Source organism: Ambystoma mexicanum, chromosome 6q (assembly GCF_040938575.1).
Source record: "Ambystoma mexicanum isolate Mex_15411 chromosome 6q, UKY_AmexF1_1, whole genome shotgun sequence".
Lineage (NCBI taxonomy): Eukaryota > Metazoa > Chordata > Amphibia > Caudata > Ambystomatidae > Ambystoma > Ambystoma mexicanum.
In genome coordinates, this window is record NC_090937.1 from 778,882,351 (window position 1) to 778,901,122 (window position 18,772).

The 18,772-nt window shown below is 49.0% G+C and overlaps 2 protein-coding genes across 2 annotated transcripts in view; both read right to left on the reverse strand.

The window, feature by feature from the left end:
* LRAT (lecithin retinol acyltransferase) overlaps nucleotides 1-6,497 on the reverse strand; it is a 30,239-nt gene extending 23,742 nt beyond the window's left edge. The window contains exon 1 of the mRNA XM_069631313.1: nucleotides 5,884-6,497. Within this exon, the coding sequence (XP_069487414.1) occupies nucleotides 5,884-6,420 (537 nt within the window). The 5' untranslated portion in view covers nucleotides 6,421-6,497. The remainder of the gene's footprint in view (nucleotides 1-5,883) is intronic.
* The window catches only part of LOC138516302 (lecithin retinol acyltransferase-like), a 367,954-nt gene that overhangs the window by 23,742 nt on the left and 325,440 nt on the right, over nucleotides 1-18,772 (reverse strand). The gene's annotated exons all lie outside the window — the stretch shown is intronic.

Genomic DNA, 18,772 nt, shown 5'->3' on the forward strand with positions numbered 1-18,772 from the left:
CTGACGAGTCGCCCTTTGCCCAGTGTGAAACCGTGCAAATTAGGTGTAAAGGGGCATTTTCGTGCAGTGCTAAAAACAATCCTGATCCATAAAGGGGGCGCTTTTAAATGCTTTAACATGTGAAGCTTTGCCTAGTGCCTGTTTGCAACATGTGTAGGAGGAGGGTGTGTAATGCAAAAAGGATCATTTTTGACCTCCTTGTACACGATTTAAACCATTAAATCGGGCCCACCGGTGCTATCAACCACTGCCACTTTACTTGCATTGCTACCCTTCAAAGAGAAAGCGTTTCTTTCCTCCATTTTTAAACGTGTAGGGCCTGATTCACAGAGAGTTTTCCTATGGGATTCTGCCATCAGAAAACGATTCTGTGAATAAGCCCCTTATTAATGATTAGAGGCCCCTTTAAGGCACCTGGGTACTGGCATCTTATGACTGCCTAAGTGTCGCCGCTCAGTCAATGCATTATTTTCAGGGCACCCATGAAATGTGCAGGCCTTCTTTGTGAATAAGCTGCGCTGGGCATGCCAGAGAATTAGATATCTACACTATCTTTGTGAATTGGGCCCACAGTATCCATTCGCACATTTCCCAGGCCTTTTCAAATGGTGTTCTGTCCATTCTCTAAAAAACCCTTTGAAAGTTACATTAAATATACAATTCCTGCATCAGGTTCTGCGGGTTAATCCTAGCACTGAAAGGTCACTATCCCATACCACCCCGCCACACAATAGCTCCCTCGTTGATTAGAGACAGAATCACAATTTCATATACCATGCGCAAAACATTGCAAAGCCTCTGGCACAGGCTCTTCTGCCCCATGTGTCTGCTCTATGTCCAGCTACATCCTGTAGGCAGGTAGCAGTAGTACTGGATTTGGTGAATGTGCTAGTTTATTTTTGCTGAGAGCAAAAACATGAGCTACAGTATTTTCACTTGTTTTTCACGAGCACAGCCGATATTCCACCCTTACCAAGGGCTTTAAGTGGGCCAGGGCTAGCCTGGGCTCAGCCCTGGCAGTTTACAAGTATTTCCCTTGAGCCAGAGCTCTGCCGGGGCTCTCTGAACTGACCTCCCTCGCCATATTTCTTTCCCAGTACATGTCACATGCAGTAATGCTTAGAATTACAACATCTGTTAAAGAAATGTGAAATTAGGTCGTTTTCAAACAAGAAAGGGAAAGTATAAGAGAATAAATACATTGTTTGATTTTTGCCACACATTGTATTAAAGTATTATCATTAGAATGCCTTTGATTAGTACGTACAAATAATTGATTTCTTTCAGAAGAACTGTGGGATTACATGTTGTACTGGCCCCTTTCGATTTCACGCTCTGTTGCATATTAGAATATATTTACTTTGGTCAAAGTGTGTACACACAATTAACCATATTTAAATACATCTTACCAAAATGTTCGCCCTTTCATTGCATATAGTTAAACTCGATTGGCTCATTTAATTACACAGACCACTCCTCTTTTTGGCTAACTATTTGGGATTTGAGGCTGCAGGTGACCCTTTTTAGGCCCCTCCCCCGAATAATGCATCCCGACGCACCTATCCCACTTAAAGCACTGCCCTTGCCCCTCGCAGTACAATCTATTCCCCTTGCCTCTACTCCGCGTGTTTGGGGGATAAATGGAATGGCGCGGCTGTCATTTTGGAGGTGGGTAAAACTAAAGCTGCAAACACACTCTGCAGAAGGGCAGTTCGCTGTCTACACTGGTGTCTTCTATGTGAACAGAGCCCAATGAGCCAGTAGAAGCGAGCTCTCTCGCGCTTCGTCATTCATAAACTGCACCTCATCTCGCTGGGAGCACTCCATCCTCCGAAGGCAAGCAGACCGTGAGGGCCTCCAGTGACCACTCACGCCATCTTTTCAAGGCAGATTCTGGGACAGGCAGCGTCTGCTGTGGTCAGGGGCCCCACGCGCTGCGTCGTTCCTTTCTTGAGAAGTCACCTTGAGATACAGAATCTTTGCTGCAGAGGAAGGCCCCATTGCCTAACATCAGCCGTAGTCCATGGCAGGCAAACCGACCCAAAGGCAGCAGCAGGTGCTGATGCTGGGGTCCTGACTGTGGGATTTGTATCTTCCATATCTGCTTGAATCGGGGGATTTCTGTTGAATGCTGCAATCCTTCCAGCGGGGGGAGGCGTCTGGGTTTTGCATTGGGCTGGGCGATGTCATTCAGCCGCTGCGGTGGTGCAGGCCTGGCTTTCAGCACACCTAGTGCTGTCTGTTCCTCGCACGCGCTCCCTTCTCTGGTGTCCCTACAGAAGATAGCTGATGCAAACGGGGAGTAGTGTGAGAAGCTCATGCAACTGGTCAGATAGTTGAAGGCTTGCCCCTGCTATCTGTGCGCAGCCTGCTGGCAGGTTCGAATCCCGCAAAGGTCAGTTTTGTAGGATACAGTGTGCAAAATTAATAACACCCAACAAAGTGCCAATCTTTCAGCAAAAGGACAAAAACGTTTTATGTCAGCAGCATTTTGGCAGTGTTGGCAAACAAGGTGCGTTTATTGAAACACAATTAATAGTCACATTAGACCAGTGGCACAAACAGGTAAATCACTAGGGGACTAACAAAAGGATGTTTACATCTAAAGGTGCTACAAGTCCCCCACCGTCGGCCCTCTCTGCCCCAGCCCTCCCGCTCTCCGCCTTTGTAGAGTGGCGAGGACCCACGTGGGGCATGGAAAGCGCAGCGCTGCCACACTCCCGTCTCCATTGGCTTGCTTGCTTGGCATCTTATATGAGCTCTGGGGAGTGGTAATACAGTGCGTGCCATGTTTGCATTCCCTTGGGTCCCAGTTCCGGAAGAAAAGGGGCAGGAGAATTGTAGGTGAGTGGGGGCGGGGGGGGGGGTGAAGCAGGTGCAAGTCCTCAAGTGTTGTCTGTGTTGATGACTGCAGACGGGAAGACCCCGTGCACGGTGTGCAGGTTTATTTCTGCGTGGTTCTGCTGAGACCAGTTGGGGCATTTGGGTGTGCAGAGGGGATGCCCAGGTGTTAGTTAGCAACCTGTTCGATTTGCTAGCAGAGAAGGTCTGCCAGGAGAGTGGGCTCTTCTGGGGGATGTGGGCGATGCATGCGTTGGAGAGGCTGACGTGGTGTAGAGCTGTGCCCAGGGAGCGCCAAGCAACGCTGCCGCAGTGGATTGGGGCTGTTTGTTTGCCGTGAAGTGACCGCAATAAATGTGCTCGCATTAGTAATTTGTTTGTAAATGTAAGCATACAATCCGTCCCTAACACCCCGCCCCCCCATCTCCACCCCCCTACCCTACTCACCTGCTTGCTCGCCTTCGCTTCCCCTACGGCGTCAGATCCGTCCCTCTAACGCAGGTCGGATCCGGCGCCGCAGGTTCCATTTTGTCCCTTTTTTAGGGGGGTTCCCTGCCTCCAATGGTCAGGAAGTGGGTGACACCCCTGCAACACCACGCCCCCCTCCCTAAGCCAAAAATACCGAACATGTAGAGCAGGGCACCATTCGATTGATTATATTCAAACAAGTTGGCTAATTCCGCTGCAGCTCGTGTGAGGTGTTGAGGGTACTAGCATATGTTCAGCTTCAGTGTGTGCAGTGTGTGTAGTGTTGTAGGGGAAACTACATCCATCCCACCCCAGAACCTGCATAGCACAGCATGGCTGGGCGCAAAGTCTAAAAATGTCAAAGATTCAAAAGCAAGAGAAACAGGTAAGGGTGGACTACTGCCCACGCGATGACAGGCCGTTTGATGCCAAACCCTCTGAAAGCCACACATTCCGGTCTGCTTAAGTTACACTTTTCAGAGATGCACAGGGCAGGGTGGGATTTCCGTGCACACCTCCAATTGAATCCCAGACACTGAGCTCATCTCTGGCCACTCGGCCACAACTCGCCCCATGGCTGCCTCCAGCGGCTAGGCAGCCCGTTTTCTGCAGCCCTTAAATGGCGCTTTGCGCATTGGCGCGCGGGTCCCACAGTGCGGCCTTTTATCCACGCTGCGGATTCCCAGTTGACCAGTTGGAATGGTTTCCAGGCCATCCAGGTGCTGCCTGGTGCGCATTAGGACAGAGCTACCGAAGCTGTACTGAGAAAGTTCCGGAAGATCCCCGGTGCTTTTGAAAGTGGAAATGGGCGTCCTTTGGATTAGCCTGCCATGCTAATTTAGCGCTGCCTTGATTTTGGGCGCTGTGAGTTTAAAGCCGGGTGTCAAAAAACACTACGAAGCAATAGGATTCGTTAGACGCCGCTTTAAATTGGTCACGCGGAGTTTCCACCTGACGAATTAAATACCTTTAACAATCTCCAAAAGATTCAGGAACATTCTGGTGAAGATAAGGCGCACTCCACACTGGCATAAAGCAAGCAGCATGCGACGTACACTACCTGCGGACGCTCCACCGTCTACAAATTATCTCCAGCGGTTGGGGAAATACGGAGCGCCGAGTTGGAATCATTTTCACAAAATGCAATTGCAGCGTCTCGGAGCTAAATGCCTGCGCCACTATAAATAATAACGGTTGATATATCGCATTTGCTCTGGCGTGCGTGCTCTTGCGCACTGCCAGGACAGGTGTGGTTGTTACCCACATTAATGTTAAGGAATTTCACGATTTCTGAAGGATAAAAGTCGGAGTTGTCCCTAACATGATTCAAATGTGTGCCCTGAAGGGCGAACAGAAGCACTGCGTTAATCTGGCGTCTAGATGAGAGGGTTTGTTCGTTTGAAGGGAGGAGGGGTCATGGAGGGTCATTCTAAGTGGATATGCCGGCACCAGGATGGCGGCGTAGAACCGCCCGCAGAGGCTGGCACTGATAGGCTGCCACCTACCTACCTGAAACATGCGCTCTGCCATTATTGGACAAGCACGAGATCCTGTTTGGACGGGAGGACAGTGCCTGGCGAATATTGGCATAAATTAAGCAGGGTATATGTTTACAACGGCGTAAATGAAAGAGCAATATTTGGAGGTAGGTTGCATCACGTGGGTAGACGGTTTAAGGACATACATCTCAGTTACAAAAAAGCCATGTCTCGCCAAGTTTGGAAAATGCTTGGCGGGATTTATTGCTTTATTGGCAGCAGGGCATGGCAGCGCCCACTCCCTATCTGTCGTCATGTGAGTGTGGTATTCACACGGGCCCGTCTGCCATTGTGAGGCAAAGAAGCCGTCTCCGTTAACTGGCTCCATAAAGGCACATCAAAGGCCGCTGGAGTTCACGGCCTGCGAGTACCACCGGAAACCCCCACACTTGAAGGGGGATTTAACGAGGCTCGTAACGCCGCACCCCCCAGCGGGGCCCACCTGCAACCCCGTACTGCCAAGAGGAGCTGCTCTGAGTGGGCACTCATATTAAAGCGGGAAAGGACGAAAGGCTGCGTGGGCCGGTGGCTAATTGTTTATTTTGAAAGTATAGGCTCCCAAGTTCCAGACACAGCTTGCCCTCGTTACCATGAGGTGTGATCGTGGGCATATACCTTATTTTCTATGAATGTGTTCCTTTATTTTTTATATTTAATACATATGGGTAGCAAATGTATCCTTTTGCATTTGAAAAGTAAACAAAATAACAAGTAAAAATGGTACACAGATAAGGAAAAACAAGCATTGCACATCAGACAGAATTTTATAATGAAGTCACCATATACAATGCTAAAAAGCATTACGATTCACAGTCTAACTTGGGTGTCTACAGTGCTGTACATTCAGGAAGAATACACTCCCACACGTGTAGGGCCACTGTTTCTTTATTTCCCAGTTTTTAAGTGCTTGTTTGTAGGCTGAATCTGGAGCTTTAAAAAAACGTGGCCAATTCAGCCCGTAGGCATTTCACCTCACGCACATCGCCTTAATTCTAAAGCTTTCATTGTAATGCTGGGTAGAAAAATGGGACTGTACCTTGTCTGTCTGCAGGCTGACCGGGCTGCCGTACCTGCAGAGCGTCACAAAGTGCTCGCAGTTGTTCCACAGCAGGCTGTACTCGATGCCCCCCACCAGCTCCTCGGCTCGCCGGGCCACCTCCTCCCCTGGCAGCGGCTCCCGGGGGGCGAAGCTCCTGTCCAGGTGATTGACCAGGATGCGCCCCCCGTAGGCGAAGTCCTGCACGGAGTCCAGCCTGACACTGGCGGCCTTGGCCAGGACCCCCAGCACCAGCCTCTTGTTGGTCACAACCCTTTGAAGCAGGGAGGGCTCCTCGGAGAGCAGTGGCAGGATGTCGGGCATCAGGTGGGCCACCCTGTTCTCCCCCAGGTATATGCCGAAGTGAACAAAAAGGGTGCGGGGCACCTCAAGCAGGTCCCCCCTTTTGTACCGGGAAATGTCATAGTGATATTCGGGGACCGCCTCCTCCGTGGGCACGCTGAAGAGTTTCAAGTTGGAAACCCAGAGCACCTTCTCCAGGAGGAAATAGAGCCCTCCGAGCAGCGAGGATTTCATCCTGCCCTCTCCTGCGGGCTGGGGTTCTGCTACCGAGCCCAAGAGGCCACTTTGATTCCCCTAAACTCAGCCTCCTCCCTTTATCCCCCATCCACCCCACCCCCACAAACCCAAAACAGCCCCGGCGTGGATGCAGGATAGTTGTGATTGGCTAGAAGGAAGGGGGTGGCACGCGCAGAGGGAAACTTGAAGTTTGTCAGAACGGGACATTTTGAAGTGAAACGCAGAGTGAGGGGGGTCGGGTTTAAGATGCAGCCTGGGAGCCATGGGCTGAATGGCCGCGTTCCAGGCCGAGCTGCCCAGAGAGCAGAGCTGGACGCCCCGGGGTGGACGGCGTTCTGCAGGACTCTTTCCAGAGGGACGCCAGACACGTGGGCGCGCTCCCTGCGGCAAAGGGAACGCGAACTGCGCCAGAGGAGCTGCCTTTCTTCAGCGTTTTATTCGGGACAGGAGCTGCCCTCGACGAATTCAGGGCAGGCCTCGCTCTAAGACGCGGATGGAAAGTGGCGCGGGGGCGGAGGCTGGGTGGTTTCTGTTGATGAAAACATAGTAAACCACACCAAAGGCCCTCTTTGCCCCCCGACTAAAAAGCACACACCCAGCCTGCGCTCTGAGAAGCCAGCTTCACGAATGTTTCCGGGAGTTGTTTGACACTGAGGTCACACACACCCTCTCTGCTGCGTGTGGGTTCGCAGAGCAAGTTACGCATAGCAATGCCCCCCCACCCCCAGCGGGAGTATGATGTTTACAACAATTTCACTGCAGGCAAAAAATACACATTCTATATACCCTTCCCACCGCAGGTTTGGAGCCATCCCGGTTCGCGCGCCAGGTTACACCCAGCAGGGCACAGAGAGAGCGAAATGCCAAGCAGTGCACCGACCGAACACGCAACAGAAACCCCAGTGCCCAAATATATCCCCGTGGTCTAGACACGGCATACACAAGTCACTATGCTACAAGGAATTGAACACAAAACCCGACAAGGAGACGGAAAAATTAATATTTGTCCGCCTACACGTTCTAAAAAACACGGGCCGCATTACGAGTATGGCAGCACGATCAAAAAGGGAGGTAAGGGCTATTACAGCCACGTTTACCTCACAAACAGGGCGTTTTCCAATGGGATTGCGCCAGTATAAAACGCTTCTGTGAATCAGACGCATACTGCGCTTGGAGAGAAGTTGGGGAAAAAACCTCTCTCACCTGGTTTTTCTTCCTGATTTCCGCCACAATATTGAGAAAGTACCGCGTGCGATTTACTGTCCAGGGTAAATGATACAACCCCCCCCCCCAATGGAGTACTAACACCGCCAACCTGCCACTCTTCCTGTGGTTGATTGACAGCCCGGACGGGTGGCGACACTAACGGTAAATGAGCATAATAATGGTCCTTGTGTATTGTGGGCTAAATACTCACGCAGCGAGTCACTGAAGGGCAAAGTGCAGATGTGCAGCATGGCAAGCTCACTGCAAAACGTCAAGTGAAAAAGCCACACGCAATATACACAATCGTATATTGAGGAAACGCGTCCGCGAGCTCATTGCCAATGTAAACCACTTGTTGCGTATAAATAAGGCACTCGTATGATGTGGTACATTGCAGGTCTCAGCTGCGCTGCACGGCGCGAGCAAGGCTTCATTTCACAGCATCGGGAGGAGAGGCAGGCGCATTCCCGCCACTTGGCTAGTACGCGTGTTACACCGCTCTGAATGCGGGTCAAACGGCCCACAGTTTTAATACGCGATTTGTTAAAGTGAAGTATGTTGGAGACAGGCGTTTATTCTGACCGGAGAGACACAATACCTCCCCACCCTCTCTCTGTCCCCCTATATGGTGGACTGCGAATGTTCTTCATAGTGGCCCCATAATACACAGCACCAGCAAATGTGCGTAGCAAGACCAAATCCTCTACGTAGGCTGCCGGTAGGTTCTCCCCTCAACAAAATGTGGAAAAACATGGGTCAACATGCTTTATATTGAAGCACATTTGTGCCCATACACATATGAATAAGTAGCTAAACATAACACTAAACTGACATTCGATCCGTTAGCAGGGCTCAAGTCGAGGGTACACGCGGGGGACGGAGTCCACCCACTTTTTTCAGAGGGTGGACCCAGCCCCCCCCCCCAGCAAAATGAGAAACAATGAATGTCCTCTATGAATTTATTCATTAAAGCCAACCATGGGTATAAACCACAGTCGCCAGATTTGTAGGCCGCACACTTCACCACTGCACTATATAATCTGATAAAAAATAAGTAAAAACTAAATATAAATTGTCCCATTTCGGTACTGAAAGTCCCAGGGAAAATGTTTGTATTGGTTTGTGCAGTTTAAAACGTGCACACCTTATTTTTTTCAAAAACATTATTAGAAGAACATATCCTTTGGTTTTGTGTGTGTGTGTTGATTTTATGCAAGACAAATGCCATTCGTCATGTGCAATTTTGGTAGTTATGCAAAGCCAATATAATATGTGCATGTTTCACCTTGATATGCTAATTTCTGGCGACATCATATCCGATTGCCTTTGTTGATGAGTCCCCCCACTTTCATTTTTAGGACTTGACCCCTGGTTAAGGGTGAGTATTAGCATACAGGAAGCATTATAAGCAAGTCATGCATTTCGTTTACTCAGTCCAGTTCACTATACCAAGACAAACCCTTGACAGTATGGTACAGTTACTTCATTTTGACAAAATAATTCACTCATTTAAAAAGTGATCTAATGGCTCTCCCCATTTGTGATGAAATGACTCCTGCCCTGCTGGAGTACAAGGGCGAGAAGAGGCGAAAGTGGTTATTCAGCCCTCACACTTCTACAAGCCAACCGTGATCATAATCATAAATGTCAAACAGGCCCAGCAAATGATGTACCTCTTTCACCTTTTGTGGCAACGTGGGCCGAGGGAAGGCTGTACTCTTAGAAGGGGTGGAAATATAAGACATTAGTACCCCAGCCCGCATGTTAATTACAGCAAAAGAACCAAATAGACTAACCGCGGTTAGAGCGCACTGACTGAGACTATTCACCAAAAGCAAGGAACATTAAAGAATATATATGTTTATAGAACCTTGAACGGACAATCTTTCATTTTGGAACTTGTGTACTATTGCTGTTTGGGCTGTGTTAGGAAAGATTTCGTAATTGTATGTAATTTCCCATCCATGTGTCAACCCCCAAACTTTTTGCTGCTGTTTAGACATTGAGTGACTTTGCCAGAGAAGCACAGCCTTCAGCTGCACTCCTCTGGGCTTTTGCTCACTTTTTATGGGGAAACTGACATGCCCTTAATACAGTCAGTTCAGGGAGACTCGTTTCCCTTAGTCCTTTCCTCATGTCGCAACTTTTGTGCAACATGTAACAAGTGTGCAATGTATTTTACCATACAGCACACTTGGGTCTACAGTCATTTCCAAAGGCCCTCGCTGGACTTTTTATGAACTGAGCAGATGCGTCATGGACAGGACTGGTGGCAGCTATCTTTTCACATTATTTTTAACCCTTTCCTGCCATGTCTTTTGGCCATCTTGCCCCTTCACCTTCCACAGTCGACCCGGGTCAGTCCTTTTTTGGTCATGCACTTTCGCGCAAATCCCAATGCTTTCGTGGGCTTTTGCATGCCTTATGTGTGTGCCTCCAGGATGTGGGCTGGAACGTCTGGTTCCAATACACATCTTGGGTGCCAGAGAGTCTGGAGTGCCATGAATGACTGGGACCACAGTGGTCTGTGATTGGTCCACGTATGGAGTGTCTGTTTGTGAGCAGATCTCCCATTGGGTCCTCTCCGTTTTGGCGCAAAGGGAACTTTAGATAAGAGGAGGCTGAAAACACCACTACCATGTCGATCTCCTGAGTTCTCACTGAACAAAGGATAGGATCCAAGTATCCTGCAACTATGAAGCTGAGTCAAGGAACCGCTGGTGTCCCGCTGGAAGGTTTGGCACCCTGAGCCCGCTGTCGTTCTGTGGGACCCCTCTGCATCTGGTCGTCCTAGAAGGTCTGTGAAGACGCTTCGACCCATTGGAATAGTGGGACCAACTATTCTCGGCATCTTCATCAAACCCTGCAAGTAAACTTTCTCTGAAGTATCCCTGGACCAACCAGTGGACTGACCAGCTTACCTAGTTGCTTTGCTCTGTCACCGCCGCCGCTTCGAGGAGGTCCTCGAAACTTGGTAGACTGCTAGCTCACTATCCCCGGCATCCTGACACAAAATTTCGTACACTTGGCATTTCCCAGGTCTGAAGTGAGACGAGTGCGCAAGGACCAGAGTGAACGCGGTTACCGTGTTGCCCTGCCGCGGCAACGTCCTTTGCAAGTTCACTGCATTTGTGACCCTCTTGCCCCTGAAGCCTGCTGCAGTAAAACTGGGTCGATTCATCCACCCAGAGCGGAGAAATCACCACTATCCCGTTTGGGAATCATCCCTGTATCTCAGGAACTGAAAGGCGCTGAGATGTCTCTGTAACGCTCACCTGATTCCCGTAGAGGCGCCGGTCTTGACTGGGCGTATACCGTATCTTCAAAGGTGATGTGTAACACACGGCTGGCTCTTTGGGCTGGACCTCTGTGCACTGTATGTCTGACTCGGAGGGTAAGATGTCTGCAGATAGAAAATATGGGATTAATGAACTGGGTTATTGAATGTCTCTCTCTTCTTCCCTTTCTCTTCTCCTGTAGAACCCCGAAGGTTAACGCTCTCACCTTAGGTAAGTGAACGCCGTGCTCTCCATCTGCCTCGGGGCAGGGTGCTGTAACCAGTTTCTTCACTGGATAAGGGGAGCAGGCCTCTTGACTTCAGAGGACTGCTGTCCGTCGTTTACTGCACGAACGGTAAGTTTCGAGTAATTCTAATGTCTTTAAAGTCTTTAGTAATGATGTCTCTTGTTTTGCAGGGTTCCGGCGATGGTGGATGACGGACTGAAGTGAGTTGAAGATGGAGCCCGTGTGATGAATAGAAGCGCCTGGAAGCACGTAAGTAAGCGCTTGTTGCCTGCTTCACGATGCGCTCTAACTGTCTTTTTATTTTGCAGGTACAAGTTCGGAGCGGCTGCAGGGTGCCGGAATACCCACTGGGTTAGATGTGGAAAGGAGTAATGGCACGTGAGTATTAAAGTTCCCCAATGTCTTTAAACGCACCTTGTTTTGTCTTTCAGATGCGGGATGCAGCGCCGAAGGCCTCCGGAGCGTGCGAAGAGTTGGTAAGCTTTTGTCTTTCAGATGCCGGTATGCAGTGTGAAGACCTCCGGAGCGCACGAAGAGTAGGTAAGCCTTTGTCTTTCAGATGTCGGAATGCAGCGCGAGGCGTTGGTGACAGCCGATGGACCAGGTAAGTGAAGAGCTGTCACTGAAGACCGTAATGCTAACCTGTTCTTTCTTGTCTTTATAGGTGTTGCTGAAGACTGGATTCAGGATGGTAAGCCTTTTTCCTTAGGCCCAGGATCAGATGCAGAAGACACAATGAGCGTTCTGCTGCAGAGGATGCAGAATAACGCAAAGCAAGATTCATCCATCGGGTGTGGTTTAAATAGCCTCCTGTAGTGCTTAGGTGTCTCCTTCCACAGCCACGCCTAGGTAAGAAAAGAGTTCCTGCTTTCCAGAAGAGTTCCAGTGTTCCGAACCTAGGGAGTGGCTCCTGCCCCACCCAACAGGAAAAGTAGTTCCAAACAGAAGAGGATCAGAGGCTCAACTGGCAGGCAAGTAAGCAGCATGGTCTGCTGCAGGTAAGTCCACCCAAGCATTATGAGCCCGGCGCCTCCAGCGCTGGGACTGGGCATATTTATGAGCCTGGTGCCACTGGCGCCAGGACTGGGTCCAAAAGGTCCCAATTGGGACTGGTTGGCACTCGGAACCTGGGTTATGGATCTGCTTCCAAGGGAGTTGGGAAACCCCTGACCTTTTGGAAGCAGAGATCATGACAGTACCCCCCCTCAAGGCCCCTCCCAAACCGGGCTTCTCCGGGGGTTTTGGCTTGTCAGGAAATGTTCGGTGAAATCTTTTGATTAGGCGAGGAGCGTGGACATATTCAGCAGGTTCCCAGGATCTCTCTTGGGGGCCGTAGCCTTTCCAGTCAATTAGGTAAAATAGTTTAGATTTGGAGATCTTGGAGTCCAGAATGCTTTTGACTTCAAACTCGAGTTCTCCATCAACTAGGATAGGTTTTGGAGATTTAGTTAGTCGGGTTTGAGGTTGCACGGGTTTTAATAGAGAGACGTGGAAGACCGGATGTATCTTCATGTGCGGGGGCAAGTCCAACTTGACCGCTACTGGGTTTACTATGGTAGTGATGGAATAGGGACCAAGGTATCTTGGGTTGAATGTGCGTGGCCCTTTTAGAGGTAGATATTTGGTGGATAACCAGACTTGATCCCCTACTTGATATTGAGGGGCTTCCTTCCGATGTTGATCTGCTCCTTTCTTGTATTGTTCTTTAGCCCTTTGAAGGTGAGAAACAGCTTCCTTAAAGGCTTGGGTGATTGTAGAATGCAGGTAGTCTACTGCTGGTGTTTCAAGATCTTGGAGGGGATCCAACTCTGAGGTTCGAGGGTGACTGCCGTACAAAAGAAAAAACAGGGTTTTCCCAGTTCCCGAATGGACAGGGTTATTGTAGGCATATTCGGCTATCCAAAGGATGTCTTTCCAAGTTTTTTCAGTTTGTTGCAGCATGCAGCGTAAATACTGTTCCAGAGTTTGATTGGTCCTCTCGGTTTGTCCGTCGGTTTGAGGGTGGTGACTGGTCGATAGTCTCACATCAATTTGAGCCGACCGACAGCAACTTCGCCAAAAATGAGAAATAAATTGACTACCTTGATCCGAAATTAGAACCGAAGGAAAACCGTGCAGTCGGACGATGTTTTCGAGAAATTCTCGGGCCAGAGTTGCTGCTGTTGGCAAGCCTTTGAGCGTAATGAAATGCGCCATCTTGGAGAATAAGTCCACGATTACTAGAATCGTATTGTATCCGGAGCATGGAGGTAGATCGGTGATGAAGTCCATAGAAAGCGTATGCCAAGGGCGAGGTGGGATATCAATAGGGCGTAAGAGGCCTGCTGGTCTTTCCTTTTGACTCTTGTTTTGGGCGCATACTCCACAGGACATTATAAAGTCTCTGATATCTTTTTTCCAAGACGGCCACCAGAAGTAGCGCTTGATCTTTTCTGAGGTCTTGGCTATACCGGGATGTCCTTCCATTAAAGAATCGTGATAACAAGAGATTACTTTTTTCTGTAAATCTGTGCTGGGTAGGTATAATCGTTCTTGGAAATACAATAAGTTGTCCTTTACTGCAAAGTCCTTTCCCTGCAGATGCCAATTCTGTATGTCTGCTGGAGTTACAAGTTGCCTGGCTTTATCCTTAACTTCCTCTATGGATTGTGTGGCGATTACACCCAGAATTCTTTGTTCGGGAATGATTGGTACAGGTTTAGGGTTGATCAAGTGTTCTTCCACTCCCATCCGAGAAAGGGCATCAGCTTTACCGTTTTTTGTACCAGGTCGATAGGTAATTATGAAGTCAAACTCGGCAAAGAATAATGCCCAACGGAGTTGTCTAGAGGATTGGGCTTTTGCGGTTTTCAAATATTGCAGGTTTCGGTGATCCGTAATCACAGTAACGGTGTGTCGGGCCCCCAGCAGATAATGCCGCCAAGCCTTAAAGGCAGACTTGATAGCCAGAAGTTCCTTGTCAGTAATCGTGTAATTGATTTCAGGAGGCGAGAATTTGCGGGACCAAAATGCCACGGGATGCAACTGATTGGTTACCGGGTCCTTTTGTGATAGAACTGCCCCCATGGCAAGGCTTGAAGCATCAGTTTCCACGATGTAGGGGAGTTCGGGGCGAGGGTGTTTTAAGATTGGTGCAGAGATAAATTTAGTCTTCAAATCCTGGAAAGCTTGTTCCGCCTCGGTAGACCATTCAAAACGTTTGTTTTTCTTTAACAAGGCAGTGATGGGCTGGACTATTCGAGAGAATTCGGGGATAAACCTGCGGTAAAAGTTAGCGAAGCCTAACATGCTTTGCACACCTTTTACGGAGGATGGTGATGGCCATTTGAGAACTGCATCGACCTTCTTTGAATCCATACGCACTCCGCCAGGTGATAATATGAATCCCAAGAATTCAACTTCAGTCACGTTGAAAACACATTTTTCCAACTTAGCGAAAAGTTTGTGTTGACGCAATCTTTCGAGGACCATTTTCACGTGTTTCCGATGTTCAGATTCCGATGAAGAATAAACGAGGATGTCGTCAATGTAAACAACAACACACACATCTATGAGCTCTCTGAGGACATTGTTCATAAAATATTGAAAGGCGGCCGGGGCATTGCAAAGTCCGAAGGGCATGACCTGATATTCAAATAGCCCATACTTGGTGCGGAAGGCCGTCTTCCATTCATCGCCCTCTTTTACTCGTACCAAGTGGTAAGCTCCTCTAAGATCCAGCTTTGTATATATGCATGCTTTTCTGACTTGGTCCAGGAGTTCAGGGATCAAAGGTAACGGATATCTATTCTTAACGGTGATCTGGTTCAGGGAGCGATAATCTATACAAGTTCTAAGGTCTCCTTCCTTTTTTGGAACGAAGAACAAAGCTGAAGAAGCAGGGGACTTGGAAGGACGAATAAACCCATTTGCCAGGTATTGATCCAGGTATTGTCGAAGGTGAAGGTTCTCAGGCTCGGTGAGGGCATAAATTCTACTACAAGGAGGAGTAGATCCAGGTATCAGGTCTATCTGGCAGTCATAAGACCTATGAGGAGGTAGAGAGTTAGCCTGATCCTTCCGGAAAACATCTTGGTATTCTAGGTATTCGGGAGGTAACTGGGGAGTCTCTGAAGAAATTGCTGCCTGTGCAACACCAGGTGGAGGGTGACAAGTAGAGACACATTCTGGAAACTGGACCGTTCTTGCTCGCCAATCGATCAGAGGATTGTGTTTCTCTAACCAAGGTATTCCTAGAATAATCTGAAACTGAGGGGCCTTGATCACATCGAACACGATCTTCTCATGGTGTCCATCTTGACTTACTAGCGTCACTTCTTGAGTGGTATGCGTTACTGGCCCGGAGGCTATCTCCGTACCATCCACCGTAGTAATGACGTCCTTTACAGCCTTGGGACAAAGAGTTAGATTCATCCTCAAAACCATTTCATGATCCACATAATTGCCGATGGCACCGCTGTCGACGTAAGCTTCAATTGCATGTAATCGATCCGGATTATCAGGGCTAATGAGGACCATAGGTATCACGAAATGCAAGGTCACGGAACTGGTTTTCACGCTCGGCAAGAGGACCTCTATTCTTGTCGGGCGAGGTTGTTTCCCTGCTCAGTGTTTGTAACTTTGGTAACTGCAGCTCCTACTGCCTTCTTGGCAGGTTTCACCGGACAGTCTCGAAGAAAGTGCCCTGAGTTTCCGCAATAGAGGCATAATTGTAACTGTTTTCTCCTTTCCCGCTCCTTTTGTGTTAGAGGACCTTTCAGACCCCCTATTTGCATGGGTTCCCCGGAGTCTACTCCTTTGGAAGGAGTTGGCGGTTTGGAAAATACTCGAGCATCAAACTTGGAACGATCAGCCTTCCTGTTCTGCAGTCTGTGATCTATTTGAACGACTAAGTCTATATAGTCCGAACAATCTTGTGGGGGATTCACTACTTGGGCTAACACATCTTTGAGCTCTCCACGTAGACCTCTATAAAACAGCATAATCCTTTTGTCCTCAGGCCATTGAGTTTCCACTATCAGTCTGTTGAAAGACGCAATATAAGCTAAAAGGTCTTGATTACCTTGTCGCAACGAAAGAAGCTCATTGTCCAAGGCCTGCCCCTGTGAATGTCTTGCGAACAGTTTTTCCATACTGAGCTGAAAAGCTTGAAAATCATGGAGGAGCGGATCATCTTGATTTACTAGAGGGATCGACCAGTCTGCCGCATTGCCACTAAGGTACGAAAGCACAAAAGCTACTTTAGCTTGATCAGTTGGAAAGGCTGCTGGCCGGCATAAGAAATGCAACCGGCACTGATTGATAAATACTGCAAACCTCTTTGGGTCACCAGAAAATCGTTCGGGCGGAGCCAGAGGTACATTCCCAGGTAGGTTGATCTGCACTGGATTCATAGAGGATGTAGAAGGAAGATTTCCCCCAGATGCGGGTAACGGGGTCTGTCCGGCTTGTGACTGTAGCAATTGTCTAGGGAGATCATCTGTTCGCTCCTTGGAAATAATCAGTTCCCTTCTTAGAGCGTTCGTTTCCTGACGGGCTGCATGCACTTCTGCCCTTAGTTCCCCAAGTAGCTGGGCTAGTTGGTCGGTATCCGAGGTTTCCATAGCGCCTGGACGGGAGTTTTGTGGTAGGCTTTGCATTCTGTAACGCTCACCTGATTCCCGTAGAGGCGCCGGTCTTGACTGGGCGTATACCGTATCTTCAAAGGTGATGTGTAACACACGGCTGGCTCTTTGGGCTGGACCTCTGTGCACTGTATGTCTGACTCGGAGGGTAAGATGTCTGCAGATAAAAAATATGGGATTAATGAACTGGGTTATTGAATGTCTCTCTCTTCTTCCCTTTCTCTTCTCCTGTAGAACCCCGAAGGTTAACGCTCTCACCTTAGGTAAGTGAACGCCGTGCTCTCCATCTGCCTCGAGGCAGGGTGCTGTAACCAGTTTCTTCACTGGATAAGGGGAGCAGGCCTCTTGACTTCAGAGGACTGCTGTCCGTCGTTTACTGCACGAACGGTAAGTTTCGAGTAATTCTAATGTCTTTAAAGTCTTTAGTAATGATGTCTCTTGTTTTGCAGGGTTCCGGCGATGGTGGATGACGGGCTGAAGTGAGTTGAAGATGGAGCCCGTGTGATGAATAGAAGCGCCTGGAAGCACGTAAGTAAGCGCTTGTTGCCTGCTTCACGATGCGCTCTAACTGTCTTTTTATTTTGCAGGTACAAGTTCGGAGCGGCTGCAGGGTGCCGGAATACCCACTGGGTTAGATGTGGAAAGGAGTAATGGCACGTGAGTATTAAAGTTCCCCAATGTCTTTAAACGCACCTTGTTTTGTCTTTCAGATGCGGGATGCAGCGCCGAAGGCCTCCGGAGCGTGCGAAGAGTTGGTAAGCTTTTGTCTTTCAGATGCCGGTATGCAGTGTGAAGACCTCCGGAGCGCACGAAGAGTAGGTAAGCCTTTGTCTTTCAGATGTCGGAATGCAGCGCGAGGCGTTGGTGACAGCCGATGGACCAGGTAAGTGAAGAGCTGTCACTGAAGACCGTAATGCTTACCTGTTCTTTCTTGTCTTTATAGGTGTTGCTGAAGACTGGATTCAGGATGGTAAGCCTTTTTCCTTAGGCCCAGGATCAGATGCAGAAGACACGATGAGCGTTCTGCTGCAGAGGATGCAGAATAACGCAAAGCAAGATCCATCCATCGGGTGTGGTTTAAATAGCCTCCTGTAGTGCTTAGAAGTCTCCTTCCACAGCCACGCCTAGGTAAGAAAAGAGTTCCTGCTTTCCAGAAGAGTTCCAGTGTTCTGAACCTAGGGAGTGGCTCCTGCCCCACCCAACAGGAAAAGTAGTTCCAAACAGAAGAGGATCAGAGGCTCAACTGGCAGGCAAGTAAGCAGCATGGTCTGCTGCAGGTAAGTCCACCCAAGCATTATGAGCCCGGCGCTTCCAGCGCTGGGACTGGGCATATTTATGAGCCTGGTGCCACTGGCGCCAGGACTGGGTCCAAAAGGTCCCAATTGGGACTGGTTGGCACTCGGAACCTGGGTTATGGATCTGCTTCCAAGGGAGTTGGGAAAACCCTGACCTTTTGGAAGCAGAGATCATGACAGTCCCTTTTGCACATTCGAACCAGCAAACGAAGTGGACTGAACTGGTGAAGTTTGGGTCCACTTGAGTTGGGGACCAGTGAGTACTCCATGCCTAAACTGGTGGCCCCTAGCGCAAGGGCCCATTTTTACACACGAGTGGCCCCTGGGGGCCCTTCTCATTTCCACTGCTATTGCGAAATAGCGACTCCATCCCAAACTCTCGAACTGCCACTGCCTTCAAGTGGAGGTCCTTCTTGAATAGTGGGAACCTGTTCTCCATCACCTCATCCACCTTCCCGAGCTGCTAGAGACTCCTGAAAAGACCCTATTCTGCCCATTGGAACAACCGCGTGCGCTTGCATTGCATGTACTATTGAGCACAAGGCTCCTCTCTTCTTAGGGCTTGGACTGCCTCTTAGTTAGGTGTATTTTAGATGTTGAACTGGGCCTAAAGACAATCTGCACTGCCTGATTCCTTCCCCTCTAGGTTGTCAACATATTTCATGCATTTAACCCTTTAGACCCCAATGGTCTTGTATA